This window comes from Labeo rohita, chromosome 24 (assembly GCF_022985175.1).
Source record: "Labeo rohita strain BAU-BD-2019 chromosome 24, IGBB_LRoh.1.0, whole genome shotgun sequence".
Classification (NCBI taxonomy): Eukaryota; Metazoa; Chordata; class Actinopteri; order Cypriniformes; family Cyprinidae; genus Labeo; species Labeo rohita.
Window position 1 is genome coordinate 448,702 of NC_066892.1, and position 18,405 is coordinate 467,106.

General features: G+C 31.6%; 1 protein-coding gene across 1 annotated transcript in view; it reads right to left on the reverse strand.

The window, feature by feature from the left end:
- lama1 (laminin, alpha 1) overlaps positions 1–16,615 on the reverse strand; it is a 55,204-nt gene extending 38,589 nt beyond the window's left edge. Inside the window, exons 1-4 of the mRNA XM_051098218.1 lie at positions 16,431–16,615; positions 10,006–10,176; positions 8,583–8,695; positions 499–741 (exon numbers count right to left, since the gene is read on the reverse strand). Of these exons, the coding sequence (XP_050954175.1) occupies positions 499–741; positions 8,583–8,695; positions 10,006–10,176; positions 16,431–16,512 (609 nt within the window). The 5' untranslated portion in view covers positions 16,513–16,615. The remainder of the gene's footprint in view (positions 1–498; positions 742–8,582; positions 8,696–10,005; positions 10,177–16,430) is intronic.
- Positions 16,616–18,405: the final 1,790 nt, after the last annotated feature.

Here is an 18,405-nt window from a genome sequence, read left to right on the forward strand (position 1 = left end):
ACCTCTAGATGTGATACATTTGTTTCAGACTATGACACTGTATCTATTGTGTCACCCAACAAATGATACAAACTCCACCAAGCATTCTGACATTGTAAAAATGATACAAAAATGATATTATCTGAGCAGTGACACAATTTAACGTACCCAAGTGTGACCCAGGGCTATTACTGGGCTATTTAAAAAAAAAAAAAAGTTACTTAAAAATTAATAATAAAAAAAAAAAAAAAATGTGAATAGAAACTATATAGAAATATTGATCAAAAATGAATAAAACTACTAAAACTTGAAGTAAATTAAAATTAAAAAATATAAAAACGAATAAAAATGTTTAAAAAAAAATAATAATAATAAAATAAAAATGCAACAAAATTTCCAAAACTTTAACTAAAATTAAAATGACAATATAAAAAAAAAGTAATATAAATATATTAATAAAAACTAGCATTAATGATACCATGACCCCGCATAACCCGTTACCCATAACGCTTCGCTCACCTCGCCGTGCTCCAGCGGCACCAGGCGTGAGTAGTAGGACGTACAGATGACCTCGTCGTCTCTCTTGTACGTGGGCGGCCCGAGGCGGGGCGTGATGTTGTATCGGGTCAGACACTCGGTGTCGCTGATGGCGTAGTACTGCCACGGCTGGAAGTTCACTCCGTCCAGAGAACGCTCCAGAATCCAGTTCCCGGGCCGCGGGGAGTTCGCTGCTTTGATGATGATGTAAGCCACCTGGAAGACCTGCAGGACGAAGAGCAGAGCAACGTTTGATGGAAGGGTTATCGTTAACTAAAACTAAAACCATAAACACATGTTCACTGCTTGAAAATAAAATAAACATTAACTGACACAAAATATAACTAACATTTTCTCAATTTCTCATTTTAATGTGTTTTAACTAAATAACTAAAACTAAAATAAAATTTATAAAAAACTTGAAAAAAATAGAAAATAAAATTACTACAACTAAATGAAAAATGGTAAATTTAAATGTAAATAAAATATAGCATGAAAATGGAAAATGAAAAAAAAAGAAAACTAATTCATAATATTGATAAAAATTAGAGACATATTTGTAAAAAAAAACATACAATGACAAAACACACAACAAAATTACTAAAACTAAATGAAAATGAAAACGGAAAACAGAAAAATGAAAACTAATCCAAAATATTATTAGAAACCATATATTGGCATATTTTTAACTAAATAAAAATGATTTTAAAAAAATCAAGAATTACTAAAAAATCAAGAAAATTACTAAATATTTAACTAAAATTAGCATGAAAATGAAAAATGTAAAAAAAAAAAGAAAAAAAAAAACAAAACTAAATATTAATACAAACGAGACATATTTGTAAAAAACAAAAAAATACAAATGACAAAACACAACAAAATTACTAAAGCGAAATGAAAATGAAAACGGAAAATAGAAAAATAAAAACTAATCCAAAAAATACTGACATATTTTTAACAAAATAAAATTGATAAAAATCAACAAAATGAACTAACTAAAATTAGCATGAAAATAAAACATATAAAAAATGAAAATAAACAGAAAATATGAATAAAAACAAAATACATTTTTGTAAAAAAATTAAAAAATGACCAAAAACACACAACAAAATTATTAAAATTAAATAAAATTGAAAATGGAAAATAGAAAAATAATCCACAATATTAATAGAAACTATATACTGACATATTTATAACAAAATAAAAATTATAAAAAAAAACAACAAAATTACAAAATCTTTAACTGAAATTAGCATGAAAATGAAACTAAATGAAAATACATTTAAATTTTTTGTAAAAAAAACAATACAAATGACAAAACACACAACAAAATTACTGAAACCTGATGAAACAAAAACTGAAAATATAAAAATAAAAACGAATAAAAACCTAATCTAGATAATTTATATAAAAAATAAAACTAATAAAAATGACCAAAACAAAAAACAAAATGACTTTAACTTCAACTAAAATGAAAATGAAAATTATAAAACTAAAACAGTATCTCAGAGATCATATCTGCTGTGTTCCTTTGGACTGAAGGACTCTGATTTCCTCTTCCTGTCATCTCAGATTCAGCCGAACATTTACACTATTTACCTTCTAATGACCCTCAGTGTGAGTAATGACTCTGAAATATCAGCCGTCTGTCTCGCTGTCAGACGAAACATGTTCTGGCAGGCGTTCTGAAGGAGAAACTCAGCTGATCTGATGATGGGATCCCTGAGCTCATGCAGCATCTGCTTCTCATCACATGTGTTTCAGACGTGGGTTTGCTTCTTTTAACTCAATTCTCACTCAATCTCTCTAGACAAGCCCTGGGTTTGATATAATTCACAAAGCATGTTTCCCGTACCGTACCCCACTCCTGAGCTCTGCATGACCTGCGTCTGTCCTGAACATCATATACTGCAAGCAATTCATCATAAAAGCCAAGGGAATTCCAGTATATAATAGTATGTTTAAAGTAGAAACTAGTTTAAAGCACAAGCTAAAGTAGAAAGAGATTTCTAAAAGTACTGAAAAACATTTCTGTCAACTGAAATAAATATAATAAAACATTAATAAAATATAACTATAATATGAATATTAAAAATCTATATAAATATATCATATATATATATATATATATATATATATAAACCAAAATATTTAAAAAATATTTTAAATATAATTAAAAAATTATATATTATAAATATTTAAGATTATAAAATAAAATTAAAATAAAATAAATACTAAATATAAAAATAAATACTTTCATGCTGATATGAATATTTCATATATAAAACATACATATAAAAAAATTCTAAATATTAACAAAACCTATCCTAGTGTGTAAATAACTTCTAAGTGCATCAGGATTGTGATCGTCTGTTCCGGTGGTCTGATCTGACTCTGTCTGTGTTTATGTGTTTACTGGATGCTTAGCAATGTACAGACGAGAACACACATCTCTCCCTCTCATCTGAATGTAATGACAGTGTTTGTCCTCATGCATCTGATCTGCGTTCATGAGATTTCCGGAATCCCCGCAATGAAAAGCGAGTGAAGACACCGATGGATGAAAATGACGGATTACAGGCTGATGCTCCACTGAAGATCACAGCAACATTCACTGACATGCTGAATGCTTTCATATAGCTGTGATAATCACAGGTGCAGACGTGCAGACTGTAGAATTATGGGATGGTTGCTAGGAAAAACAACAACTGCTGGATTTTAATGAGGGCTGAAGTAGATCTCTATATGTTGACTTCATGATTAAAGTTAAGGTCAACGTTTATTAATCATTTACCTACATAACGTGGATATACTGTACAATGTGGTTTTATTTTTTCATTTTCCATTTTCATTTTAGCTAAAGTTTTAATAATTTTGTTTTAGTGTTTTTGGCATTTTTACTATTTTATCAATTTTATTTTAGTTAAATTAATTGAAAATAAGTATTTTAAAAATGTTTCATTTTATTATTTCAGTTAATGTTTCTTTTTTTCAAGCAATTAAATAATGATTTTTTTATGGTTATTTTCCATTTTCATTTTAGCTGAAATTTAAATAATTTTGTTTTAGTGTTTTTGTCATTTTTACTATTTTATCAATTTTATTTTAGTTAAATTAACTGAAAATAAGTCTTTTAAAAATATTTTGTTGTATTATTTCAGTTAATCTTTTTTCAAGCAATTAAATCATGTTTTTTATGGTTATTTTCCATTTTCATTTTAACTGAAATTTAAATAATTTTTTTTAGTGTTTTTGTCATCTTTACTATTTTAACAATTTTATTTTAGTTAAATTAATCTTAAGTCTTTTTTAAATATTTCATTTTATTCATTACTTTCAGTTAATGGTTTTTCCCCAAGTAATTAAAAAAATGTTTCATGGTTAGTTTTTTTTTTTTTTTTTTTTTTTTTTTTTTTTTTTTTTTTTTACGGTTAGTTTAGGCCAACTAAGTCAACTTACCAGTCTTAATATTTTTACTATTTCATTAGGATATTAATTAAAGATCATGTTCCATGAAGATATTTTGTAAATTTCCTACTGTAGATATATCAAAACTTAATTTTTGATTAGTAATTTTGATTATGCATTGCTAAGAACTTCATTTGGACAACTTCAAAGTTGATTTTCTCAATATTTTGATTCTGTTGCACCCTCAGATATTCAAATAATTGTATCTCAGCCAAATATTGTCCTATCATAACAAACCATACATGAGTGAACAGCTTATTTATTATGACTGGTTTTGTGGTCACAAATGAGAAAAAAAAAATTAAATTAAAAATCACACATTTCAGTGTCATTCATACACTATTATAGTTTTTGTAATATTTCAAATCAGTTTATATTTTTTATTTTCCATTTTGCTGAAATTTAAATAATTTTGTTTTAGTGTTTTTGTCATTTTTACTATTTTAGCAATTCATATTTTAGTCAAATTAATTGGAATTTAAATATTAAAAATAATTTGGCCAGCTGAAATATAAAGTCTTTTTTAATATATATTTTATTTGATTATTTCAATTAGCATTTCTTTTAAGTAATAAAAAAAATGCTTTTATGGTTATTTAATTTTTAATGGTTAGTTTCAGTCAACTATTATAACCCTGGAACTTCAAGTAAATATTTTAGGCCAAGGCTATTCCAATATTCCTCAAAAATATTGGGGAAACTGTAATGTAAAGGAAAGAGAACTAAGTTAAGAGAACAGAAAGATCAAAAAACACATTTGACTGTGAATTACTCTTAAAAAAATCCACATTTTTGTTCTGATGGAGTCAAACGTGTTCAGGGATCATCTCATTCTCGCATTGTAAGTTAAGCCTTATCAAGAGTCTAAACTTCACATTAGACAAAATAATCATTGTTTTTGTGACATCAACTCCTGAAAACTCAACACATTGTGTCGTCTGGACAAACTCAAGGGCGTCTGAATAATTCAAACAAACAGGCTGAATGAGTGTCAGATAAAACAAATCACTGTGTTTTTTTTATCTTTTCCTTTCTCATTGTTATTATTTTATCTTTTTAATGAGTAAAATCCCACCAGATTCACACGTTCAAGAGAAATAAACAGCATCAGAGGAAATCAGCTGTCTCATCATCCCGTTAACACAACCTGACCAAACAAACACAAGTCAAAGAGCCATTTGGGGCCCGTTATCGCCGGCGGCCCCCCAGACAGCATGAGCGGAACACTAAACGCACGCCGTCTGCTGTCCAAACACCTCTGGAGGACCTTCAACAGCTGTGTTGGTCCTTACACACACACACACACACCTGTGAAGAATCCTCCGGATCTCTGAGCCGTAAACAGTGTTTGCTGGACGCGTCCTGGAGGAGACTACGCTACGACTACCACAGTCAAACAGAACGCTGACGTTTGCTTTGTGTGGCGCGTCAGAGAAACGTAAATATATATGAATCCTGACTTTTGCAAAATGATTTATTACAACAGCGTCCGTACAGATACTGTAAAATTAAATTCCAGGACTTTCAAGGACTTTTCAAGCACTACTTTTTTGATTTCAAGGACTTCAATCAGAGATCTCACTCGAACAATGTCTCATCGTTCAAATTCTAAAAAAAGATTAATAGATAAATAAAAATATACTAATTAAATGATACGCAAAGTTCTGATTTAAATCAAATGATTTGTGAACCCACTCCAAAATCCCAATCTAACTCAAATAATTTGTGATCAGCGCTTCGAAGTTTCAATCAGATGCAAAAGATTCACGAACCAGCTCTGAAATCCCAATCTAATTCAAGTTATTCGCACTCTGAAGTACTGATCTAAAGCAAAAGATCCATAAACCTGCTCCGAAATCCCGTTCTAATTCAAACGATTCGCAATCTGTGCTCCTAAGTTCCGAGCTAAACCAAAAGATTCACAAACCTGCTCCAAGGTTCCAATCTAAATCAGATGACTCACAAACCCACTCCGAAATCGCAATCGAATTCAAATGATTCACGATCCATGCTCCAAAGTTCCGATCTGAAGCAAAAGATTCACAAACCCGCTCCAAAGTTTGATTTTCTCTCTAAATCAAATGATTCGCTTTGAAAAGCTCCGTTTCACCCGTTTAATCTGGTTTTTGCTAGTGAATTGCTTGAAATTAATGATCAAAGTCACGAGTTTGAATCACTCTGAGTGGTTCCAGTGTAATTGACTCACTAAATTGATTCAGTTCACCTGTTCCTCTTTTTGCGTCTTCTGCCATGTTTCCACGGCATGTCAGTACTACCACTGGCTTAGCTCGTTAGTTTCATGAATTTAGCTGAAATAAGCCAGAAAAGGTATCATGTTTTTTTAATTTTGTGTGAAAAAAGAGATGTGCTTATTGAAAAATGTAAACACTTATTTTATAGATACAAGCCCTTTAAGCACCTTGTACAAACTCTGTTACAAATACAAACATGCAAACTTCTGTTTAAACCAATGATGTGAGTTTGGGGCGGGACTACCTGTTTGACTGACCAATGACAGACAAGAACAGCATTGTCTTTCAGTGATGATACAGGCCAGAAATGACAGATTAAATACAATTTTAAATAAATTATATAAACACTGCATCTGCTGTTTTAGCATTTCAAACAGACTGAACTTTTTTTGACAGATGTTTTGATTGTAAAGTTTGCTTGTGCATTTTTCTTCTCACTTCAGACGTTAAGTGTGACTCAAGAGATTCTTGTGGTTGCTGTAAAGCTGTTAACCTCACCTGAGCTCCAGCGGCTCACCCGTCCCCTCCAGGTGTGTGTGTGTGTGTGTAGGGGCCCATTAGCATGTGTAATCCTGCACTGATGGCCTGAGGCCCCGTCGGGGTCGTTCCTGCTTTATGTGTGTGTCTCCCTTCCCCCCCCGCGGCCCTCAGTGAACGCAGACAAAGGCCTGACTCATCCTCACTCCAGACTACAACATGAAAACACGCCTGTGGTCAGAGCCGCAAACTACAGAATCGCTGCCACATCGCAGGATTATTTATGGGAACGCTGAACTTCAGACGGTTAAACATTTATGCTGGGGAACTTTGTGGTTGTTCAGATTTCTGTGGTTTCAGATGGTCTCACCAAGCTTTTTGGCATTGCTAACACTGTTGCACATGTTTTTTAAACTTCAGATACTGAAATATGAGAGCATGAAAATGAAAGAATATGAAGTGAATTTTGCAGACAGACTGCAATCATTAGATTTAATGATTAAATGTATTCTTATCATCTCCAAAAAACATTTTAATAAATTAGTTTATAAGTTACAACTAAAACTAAAGTGAAAATTATATTACAATTATATTTTCTCTTTTTTAACTATATATATATATATACTTACATATATATATAGTTATTTATGACCCTATTACCTTGTTTATAACTCCAACTTGATGTACTAAAATATTGTACATTGAAATAAAAATGAATAAAAACTAAAGACACTAAAAAAAGATAATAAAAAAACAATAAAAATACTAAAACCTAAACTAAACTTAAATTAAACTAAACTAAAATTAACTAAAATTAAAATGAAAACAATTTCAAATTTTATAGTTTTATAAAATAAAAACTATAATTGTATATTATTGAAACTGTAATAACTGATGGTAAAGTAAATCGTAAAAAATAAAATAGAAAGAAATATTTTAAATTAGATTTTATTTTTTACATTTTTGTTTATTAGTTTTAGATATTTTATGCAATTTGTCTATACAGTAATTTTTCTTTTATTTACTAGCTTTAGTTTATTTTCCTATTTTATGCATTTTAGTTTTTATGCATATCTTTTTTTAAATATATTTTTTGTATATGTAAATACTACATAGTATTTTTACATTTTATTTATTATTATTTAGTTATTTTAGTACTTAAACTGAATGAAAATAAAAAAACTTTGCTTTGACAACTTGCTGAAATAACCTACATTTAAGGAATTTATATAATTATTTAATTTCAGTTAATGTTTACTTCTTTCAGGCATCACGGTGTGTGTGTGTGACAGACTGCAGAGGATCATGGTTAGTCCTGTGTGTGTGTGTGTGTGTGTTAGTGGGTTGATGTGGAATAGTTGTGCGTATTATCAGTGCTGGAATGCGGTGGATTGTTTCTAGTTTTGGGATTAGTGTGCCTCTCGACCTCTCTAGACAAACACACTTGTGTTCGGCGGCCCCTGAGGGGCTCTAAACGCTCCTGAACACCTCCTCACCGCTCCTCCATTCAGACACACAGGAAACAAGCAGCTAGTGTACAATTAGCACTGCATTCAGCTTAACGGTGCCACAGAATGGCTGATTCACAATGACAGAGGAGGAGGGGAACATAAAACCAGCTTCATCTCACTGGGAAACGGCCCTCCGCCGAGATTAAACGAACTACGATTGAAACTCAAATACTCAAACAAAATGGACCAGAATAGTGTGTGAGGACACAAATTGAACGCAACCAAAGTTATTTGCCTATAGAAGCTAATGAGTGAGAAGTAGGGCTGTGCGATATGGCCAAAAATACTATTATAGTATTTTTTTCCATATCATACGATATCAACATCACAGCGTTCTTCAAGCTTAAGCGGGTCGTACCTGTCGTAAGTCCAGAGTGACGGTGACCCAGTGGAACTGACGGCCGTTCTTGATGCTCGGGCTCTGCCACCACTGGTTGGTGCCGTCGATGGCGTTCGTAATGGGATGTTGCTCTGTTGAACAGAATAAAGTGAAATAAGAACGACTGCAAATGTTCAAGAATAAATAGGTACTGATGCATCATAAATCAGGTAGGAATCAACTTGTCTCAGCATGTCACGTCAGCACAGACATCCAACACAAAAGATAAATCAGTAACACTTTAATATAAATGTTAATTTCAGCATTTACTAATACATTACTACATTCAAAAGTTGCATCTGTTAATATTAATGTTTACACAGATTAATATTTTTTGGTGAAGTAACACTGCAATAATATGAACAAACTCAACTTTAATACTGAGTCACTATAAGGGACTTAGTTATCAGGGTTATTATAGCTGACCAAATCTAAAACTAAAACCTTTAACAAACATTTTTGTTAACATTTTGAAAAAAAAAACCCAAAAAAAACTAAGAACTGAAACTAGTAAAAACTGATATAAAGTATTAAAAAAAGTAACACATTTCTCAACTTTAGTTTAAGTTGAAGTACTAAAATAATTAAAACTAAAACTTAAATAAAAATAAATAACTATATATACATACTTTTTTTTTTTAAAAAAAAAAAAGGTCAAATCAATGTCAAAAACACAACAAAATTACTAAAACTTTCACTAAAATTTAAACAAAAAAAATTCTATTACGAGGTGATATTTTACGTAAAGTGATTTACAGGGGAAATTTGTTTTTGCTTTCGTAATGGCATTTTTCTAACTTTATTAAAAGTATGTCATCTTTTAAGTCAAATAAGAAAAAATACGTTTATAAGCTTTTTAAAATGTTCAGTTAAAGCAATAGAATAAGAGCAAGTCGAATATGAAGAATACGTTATCAATCAAATTAAATAGATATTAACTTGTTAAAATGAATTTGTACTACAGAGGTGGAACAGACAAACTCAAAAGTGGCTATAAGTTTATTTTCAGACGTTTAACGAGGCTCAAAGGGGGCAATTAAATTCATAAATTTGCTGAGATTAATGTTTTAAACATAAACATTTGAAAATAGAAATATTAAATGATTTAAATAACTGAAAAGTTAAAAAATGAAACTAAAACTGCCAGTAGGTGGCATAAAGTCACTGATTTAATGACTGAATCATTCATTCATTTGATTCGTTCAAACGGCTGATTCATTCAGGAATAAAGCAAGTGACTGTCTTTATGAATGGGAAACTGAATCACTGACTCACTAGATTCTATTAAAAACACACGTTCTTGTTTCAAACTATTTTTGATGACAAAATAGAGCAAAATCCGAAATATTTTTTAATAGTCCCACACAGTAGTTTTTAGTTGCACTGTAATGTCCTGCATTACCTTTGGGGTTCTGGCTGTTTGCATCACAGATCCGACACTGAGGGTTACGGATTCGTCTTCCGGGAACGTGTTCCACCAGTTTACAGTACATCTCAGGAACCGGGTCGCCACAGGTGGCGTTCGTGCTGATTTCGGCATTGCTGGCGAGGTTCAGGATAGCAGGAAACAGACCTGGAATGACAGACCAAGAACTGTTTAACAAATGCTAAATCAGCATTTGCTCTGAACTGCATTTTCTCTCGCTTTGAAGAGCGACCCTCACCCACCCCATCCATCCATCCATCCATCCATCCGCCCACGTGTCTCTGACTCCATTCATGACACAAATAACTACGTCTTGGGACAACTGACCAAAGCTGGCCTTTGGTGTGAGGAGATAAGCATCATTACTGACAGCAAAGAGCTCAATGAGAGGGAACCGTGAAGATGAAGAGGAGCTTCTTCCCTCCAGCAAGTCAAGAGGTCAAAGTGTGATTTAGAGCTTTGAACCGCAATATATTAGCAAAATCAGTGCTGGGAGTTTTGTTCAACTGCAAACTCTTTATCGTCCAGAAAGTGAAAATCATGCATCACTTAGCAAAGTAATGCTGCAGGAATATGAACAAACTCAACTTTAATACTGAGTTACTGTAGGGTACGTAGTTACTAGGGTTAACCAAATCTAAAACTAATGGTCAACATTAGTATTGTATTTGTATTTTTTTTTATTTCCCCCCTAGTATTTTACTTTTTACTCCCTTTTCTTTGTAGATGTGTATATGTGTGGAAAATGCTCTGTTTTTGTTTTTAGGGTGACTTTTTAACATTCTGTCAAGGGTCTACAGATGAAAAATAGCCTTTTTGGCTAATTCTGGCACATTAACTGCCATGTTTATTAATGTGCATTGCCCCTGTGAACAAATAAACTAAACTAAACTAAAACCGTAAAAAAAAACATTTTTTGTTAACATTTTGAAAAAAAAATAAAGTAATAAAAGATTTAAACTTACTTTATTTTAGCTAGTTGCCGAAGCAACACATTTCTCATTTTTGTTTGGTTTAATTTTGAAAATATAAAAATAAGAACCGAATTTTAAAAAAAATGAATAACTATATATAAAACAAAGTCAAAAATGCACAACAGAATTACTAAAACTCACTAAAATTAAAACAAAAATAGGAAATACAAAATAAAAAACAATTCCAAAGTATTAAACAACTATAATAGTACAATAGCATCTCTCAAACTATAATAGCATCTCATTTAGTTTAAGTTGACCTACACGTTTTTTAAAAACAATATTTAACTAAAATGAAAATATAAAAATTAAAAAACAATCAGAAAAATATAAAAAAATTATCTAAGTATCTAATTTAGTTTAAGTTGATGTTGACTAAAATATCAAAACTTAAAACTGAAAATTAAAACAAAACAAAAACTAAATAGACACATTTTAAAATAATTACTAATAAATGAACCACAAAATGACTAAAACGTTTTCAAATTTAAATGAAAATGGAACATAAAAATAAAAAAGTATTTAACAAACTATAATAGTATAATAATATATCTCAAACTACAATATTATCCAATTTAGTAAAAATAATACACATATTTAAAAAACAATAATAAAAGCTGAAATTTAAAACAAAAAATAAAACAACTGAAGTAGAAACCATGCAAAATATAAAAAACTATAATAGTAAAAATTAAAAAAATTAAAACCATACATTTTTTTAAAAAGTAATAAAATTAAAAAACAATTTAAAGACTTTTAACTAAAATGAACATGAAAATAGAAAAATAGAAACTACTTGTAAGCTAATTGTACTAGTTGATGTACTAAAATAACAAAAAAAAAATTAATTAATAGAAACTATATAGATATATTTTAAAGCAATTACTGATAAAAAAAGTAACTAAAAATAACAAAAACTTTAATTTAATTAACATTTAAAAATAAAACCAACTCAACATATTTTCAAAAAAAAGCTATAATTGCATTTCACTGATACTTACACTGTTGTTAACCAACATGTCAATTACAAACTCCACTAATAATTAATATCAATTAGGACCGCTTGTGTGGGTTGAGTAACACTAAAGCAGCAGACGTGTTTGAGAGTCTGAGGTCTGTCTCTCGGGGGAGTTTGTGGTTTGAATGGACTCCAGTGGTGCTGAGCACACACAAACTTCAAACGCTCAGCAGATAAAGAGACTCTCATGACTGAAGTCATTATGCGACTGCAGCGGCACATCTGGCTGCGTTTGCATGTCACAGACGCGCTGAGAGCCGACGACACCTCTAATCGCATTTGAGACTTAATCGGTGAGAAAAACACTTTCAAACAAACACATCTGTCGGCAAGAACTTCTCAACATCTTCATTTAGCTAAATGCATTCATCCCACTAAGAAAATATTTCTAAATCACAGTTTCAAGGAAGTAAATGAGATGTTTATAACAGTATAAGTACATTGACTTCTGATGCACTTTTATGGATAAACGATGCTACAGCTAAGTCATAAGTATTAGAGCATTGTATAATGCAATTTCAGTCTTTCGACTTCAAAACTGCATGTTTAATTCAATGCATTATTTGCAGTTTCTCTCTCATTATTTGCATTGAAAACATTCTACAATCATACATCAGTGTTTTTCAGCGCAGACCGCATTAAGCAGCAGTGCATCGTTTTAAGTCTCCACGCCGGGGTCAGATTCACCCGAAAGCATTAGAGGGATGTGTTTTATCTGAAGGAGAAGACAAGATAATTGCTCTGCTTCTTTTCCAGCGTCTGAGAGCAGCTTACGGCCTCATTTAGTGTGAAAGCAGGGGTCAGAGTTTACTGTGCGTTTACACAACAGCAGCTCATCATGATTGACGTCTCAGACCCAAATGACTTTTTCTGGGTGGCTTTTAGTCGGGTTTGGAAAACAAGCCAACAAATAAAGCAACAGTTCATTTTTTCATTGGCTCTTTTCATTGGAAGGTAATAGAGATGTCTAAAAACATCATTGAACATGGATGCATGGATAAAACATCTCCAATAAATGAAATCCAGATCAACTGGAATAAGTCTAGCATGTGAAGTTGTGCATGCACTGGTGATGAGATCAGGATTGAGCTCATCAAAGCGTCTGGATGAAGGGGCTCCAGGACAGACGAGAAGATCTGCTGAATTTGCATGTGAACAGAGTCTGTAATCAGATGTAAGTGGAGCTGATAAGAGCCTCACAATGTGACTCAGTCAATTCAGCGTGAAACGCCTTCAGAGATAAATCTCTGATTGGAGATAAAACACTTACAGACTGATGGAAGCAGATAAAGACGTCTGGAGCTACAGAAGCTGCTTTGAGGCTAAATATATTACAGTACACTTGTACATCTGCACTGTAAAAAGGGAATTTCTGAAGAATATTGAAACAACATTTTACATTTGACAAAAAATTTCTCTCAGTCTTTCTACTTTAAAATGTCATGTTTGATCCAAAATGTTACTTGCCATTTTTTGCAATTATTTCTACAATTTACAAGGGATTTCTGAGTCATTTTTTAAATATAAATTATATATTTTTATATAATATATATATATATATATATATATATATATATATATTTTTAAGCCATAAAAAATATTTAAAATTTTTTTTTTTTTTTTTTCAAAAAAAGTAAAAGTTTTCTGTTTAATTTAGTTCGATTTTTGTTTTTCAGAGCAAAAAATAAATACATTACAATAAATACACACATTTTTCCCTAATTTACAGAAGACACCCACTAAAATGTCATTGAGTGTAACAATCTTGTCAGGCATATTTACAACAAAAATCAATTTATGACATATTAAAAGACGAATTACTTTTACCCCAATTACTAATTAATTGTAATTCTACATTTTTACAACTTGCCACTATCCTAGGTTTTGCCCATTTTGCCCAAGATTTTTTACTCATTTAAAACACAATAAAATTTAATATGCTCCCTTATTATTTTATATATTTTAATATGTACAAGTCAGAATAAGCATGCTGTTTGAATTTTGACATAAATATTGTTACAGTGAATGACAATGTAACATTTCATTCCCAAAAACTTATTTGAAACCATAAAATTAGACACTTTGCTTACATTTAATGTGCTTTCTATGGACATAAAATCACTTTTGTAAATTTCTTTTGACGTGGATATCTCAACGTCTTTGACCTATGACCAATATATATATATATATATATATATATTTTTTTTTAATATTATTTATTATTACATTTATTAAACACATTTATTTTTTTTATTAAATATTACAATTAAATATATTATTATAAAAATTATTTATTATTATACATTTAAACTTTTAGATGTATATTGTATATATTTATGTATTAACAATTCCCTGTAGTGTGAAATTATTTTCTTTCATCACCTGATCTTAACTGAAAGTTCATCAAAGTTTAACGAACACAAACAGCCACATATTATTCATGAGAAAAAGTCACACTGAGAGGCTTTTATGACCAGTTAACTAACCCACTAGGACTAAATATCCAGGATTATCTGTTAATGGAGACGGACGGAGCTCTCATGTGATCCGCGCTCATTCACATACATTCAGCTGGAACAAACACAAAGAACACACACATACACCCACACACGGTTCAGATGAAAGTTCAGCCTATAACATTTCAACTTCCTGTTCTCTTCACAGGACTGAGGTGTAAGCAGACACTCGCTGCTTTTATGGGTCACAGCTAAAACTACATTAGCGGTTTCCTGAACTCATGTGTTAAATGGTTAGACAAACCTGCAGGTGAGAAATCTCGTTAATTTGGCGAACGCTATACTACCTATGCAAACTAGCAGTTAACATCATCACCATCACAGCTGAGACCCCCGGTCATGTGATATTTGCTTTATGTTAATTTAATTAGATCATATGAAGAGTCCGCAAACATAAACACTTAATGAATCATTTTTGAGTATTTTTAACACTTAAAGGCATAGCTCACACAAAAATACCTCAAGGTTGCCCCAAACCTGTATGAGTTGAACACAAAAGTTGATTTGAAGAATCAAACAGTTGCAGGTCCCCATCAGCTAAAAAATAGTTTGCTGAGTCAACTTAAAATAATTTGTAACCTGGCTTCCTTAAAATTTTAAGTTCAGTCAACTCAAAAAAAAGTTTATTCAACTTGAAATGTTAAATTATACTAAGTGACAACTTAGATATTTGATTTGAATCAACTTCAAATTTTAAGGCAGCTGGGTTACTTACCCATCTGTTAAGTTTAGCAAACACAAATATCTAAGTTGTTACTTAGTACAACTTAACATTTCAAGTTGAATAAACTTATTTTAGTTGACTGAACTACATTTTAAGGCAGCAGGGTAACAAATTATTTTAAGCTGACTCAACAAATTGTGTTTTTTATTTTTTACAGTGTATGGGAAACAAAAAAACGGCTACCGTCAACTGTTTGGTTACCAACATTCTTCAAAAAATATATTTTTTTGTGTTCAACAGAAGAATGTATGCAGGTTTGGAACTTGAGGCTGAATATCTGATGACAGAATTTGTGACCCTGGACCACAAAACCAGTCATAAGTGTCAATTTTTCAAAATTGAGCTTTATACATCGTCTGAAAGCTGAATAAATAAGCTTTTCATCGATGTATGGTTTGTTAGGATAGAACAACATTTGCCTGAGATACAACTATTTTAGTATATGGAATTTTAGGGTGCAAAAAATTCAAAATATTGAGAAAGTCGCCTTTGAAGTTGTCCAAATTAAGTTCTTTGCAATGCATATTACTAATCAAAAATGAAGTTTTGATATATTTACAGTAGGAAATATACAAAATATCTTCGTGGAACATGATCTTTACTTAATTTCCTAATGATTTTTGGCATAAAAGAAAAATCTATAAGTTTGACCCATACAATGTATTTTTGGCTATTGCTACAAATAAACCCCCGCGACTTAAGACTGGTTTTGTGGTCCAGGGTCACATTTGTATTTTTGGGTGCACTATTGCTTTAAGGGAAGTTAAGTCCAGATAACAGTTTTTATTAAAAGTACTTTCACATACCTATAAAATAAGCAAAATATTGGCCTTATAATCACATTCAATGTAATGTTTATTATCACTAAGAACTGTACCATAGTTCTACCATGTTTTTTTGAACCTGTACATAATAATACCTCATTTTTGGACATGTTTTCTGGAACTCAGAACCATAGAAACAAATACTGAATGCAAATTACATTAAGTAAATGCATAAAACTAGCAAAAAAGAGTTTGTTTGTATTCCATGCTGATGTTCTAATTTAAATTCTTATATGTTAAATATGTTTTTCACATTTTTATATTTTATTTCTTAGTGTGAACAACAAAAACACTGTAGTTTATTGTATATAAGCGCAGATTTGTGTTATATATTGTATATCTCACCTCTCTGCTGAGCCTCCACACAAACCACTGAGGAGAAAATCACCGCAAACGGCCACAGCATCTTCATCCTCATCTTCTTCATCAGTCACCCTACAATAACTCAACTATTAAAGTAGTTACTGAAGCTGAAATCGTGCTGAAATCATCAGAGTTGTGTGCAGACGTCCAGTGGTTCTGCTGCTTCTTTCTTTCTCTCATTCAGAGTTCAGTCTCTTTCATTCAGTCCCGCTACACTGAACCCCGCTGGAATGTACCATGAGTTCGGAGGGGGAGGGGGGACTCCCGCTGGAATGTACCACGTGCTCACGTGAGGCGATGATTTTGGATTAACCTGCCTTACAGTTTCAGTTTTACAGTGCACTTTTAGCGTTTTTGTTGCGTTTCATTAACATAGATCATTCGTGGAGTTTGTTAGATAAGCGTCACTGTCATTATCGCTCGTTATTTTCCGCCCAAAACGACAGTGCGTCGCTCAAACTCGTAACGGAAAATCTCCTGAGGAGAGCCGCGCTACTTTAAAACGACCAGATTTACGAATTTTATCTGCTAATGATACCACAGATGTATACTGATATTGAAAATTGTCCCGCATATATCTTGAGATTAGAGAGTAAACAACTCACCACAAAAAAACAAACAAACAAACAAAAAAAAACCTTAAATGCAGCGACGGCGGGAAATCCAGTCAGGCCAGTAGAAACTCCATAGCAACATGCTAAAAGTCAGTCAGCGATTTGTGTACTATTATCATAATAAAAAAATATAAAGCTAAATAACGTCCACTACTGTCACAGTATGTTAACTTAGCACTATATTTTCTGTCATTTTTTGTTTTACGTTAGTTGTTATAATTATAAGCTTTGCTGTTAAATGACTCGAGTATAAATGTTTCTGTTGATTTTTTATAAAATACTTTAATTACATCCCTTCAGACTTTTTCATTATATTTCCAACTGCAAAAATCAAAAGCCGCCGTGGAAACTGCATAGCCGTCAGTGATAGCGAAGCGATTCGCGAATGAATCACTTGAGTCGAATCCTGTGATCATTCGTTTTTTGAATCTGATGAAACCGGTTCGCAAAAAGCTCTGATGATTCATTCATTTAGCGATTTATGAATCTGAATCTATGGCCAGGCGAAATGGATCTCAAATGGGAAATGTAAACAGAACATGTTCGCAGGGCTCTCAAGTTTTGGAAAAAGTTTGGAGTGAGATTACTATCAGGGGAGGAGCCTATTTTGCAGCAGTGGCCCCTCGGCCCCACGCAATTCTCTCAAGTTTTTGCTAGAAGAATTTTATCTATTGTTCAAAATGAACCAGCACAAAATAGAAATTATAACAACTGGTAAATCTGATAAAAGTCAAATTCATACAAATAAAATAAAATGTTTTATATATTTCAAAAATGCAAATATATTAAAAAATAAAAAGAAAGTTAGCCCCAAACAAGCCAATTTAACTGCAGTGCTCAATGTACATACTGTACACATACAATAGGATTGCAGAACTTGCCCTGAGCATGTAGCCTATGTCAAGCTATGTGTGTTTGTGTGAGAGAGAGTAGGCCTATAAATTTAAACTTACAAATAACATTTCGTATTGCAAGTGTTTTTTGCACATTTTTGATGCCTTGATGACAGTGGTAGGGGCTCAAACTTAACTACACCAACTAGTAATGGAATTATGTAATTTAATAACAAAATAAAATCTGTTACAGTTAGTGAGAAACAATGTACAGTTAAATGTTAACGATTCACACACATACAGATTTGATTTCCCAAATTGCATTGACTGGTCTAGACTCTAAAATATGAGACACCAATGTTTCAGGAGTTTATGACACAGAACAGGAGTAATTAAATGTAATCAGTTACATTATTTTTAAAACACTTAAAATAATTATGCTACTTATTACATTTTAAAAAGAGTAACTTCTGTAACCTTTTTTTTAAATATATAAAACAATTTATTTTA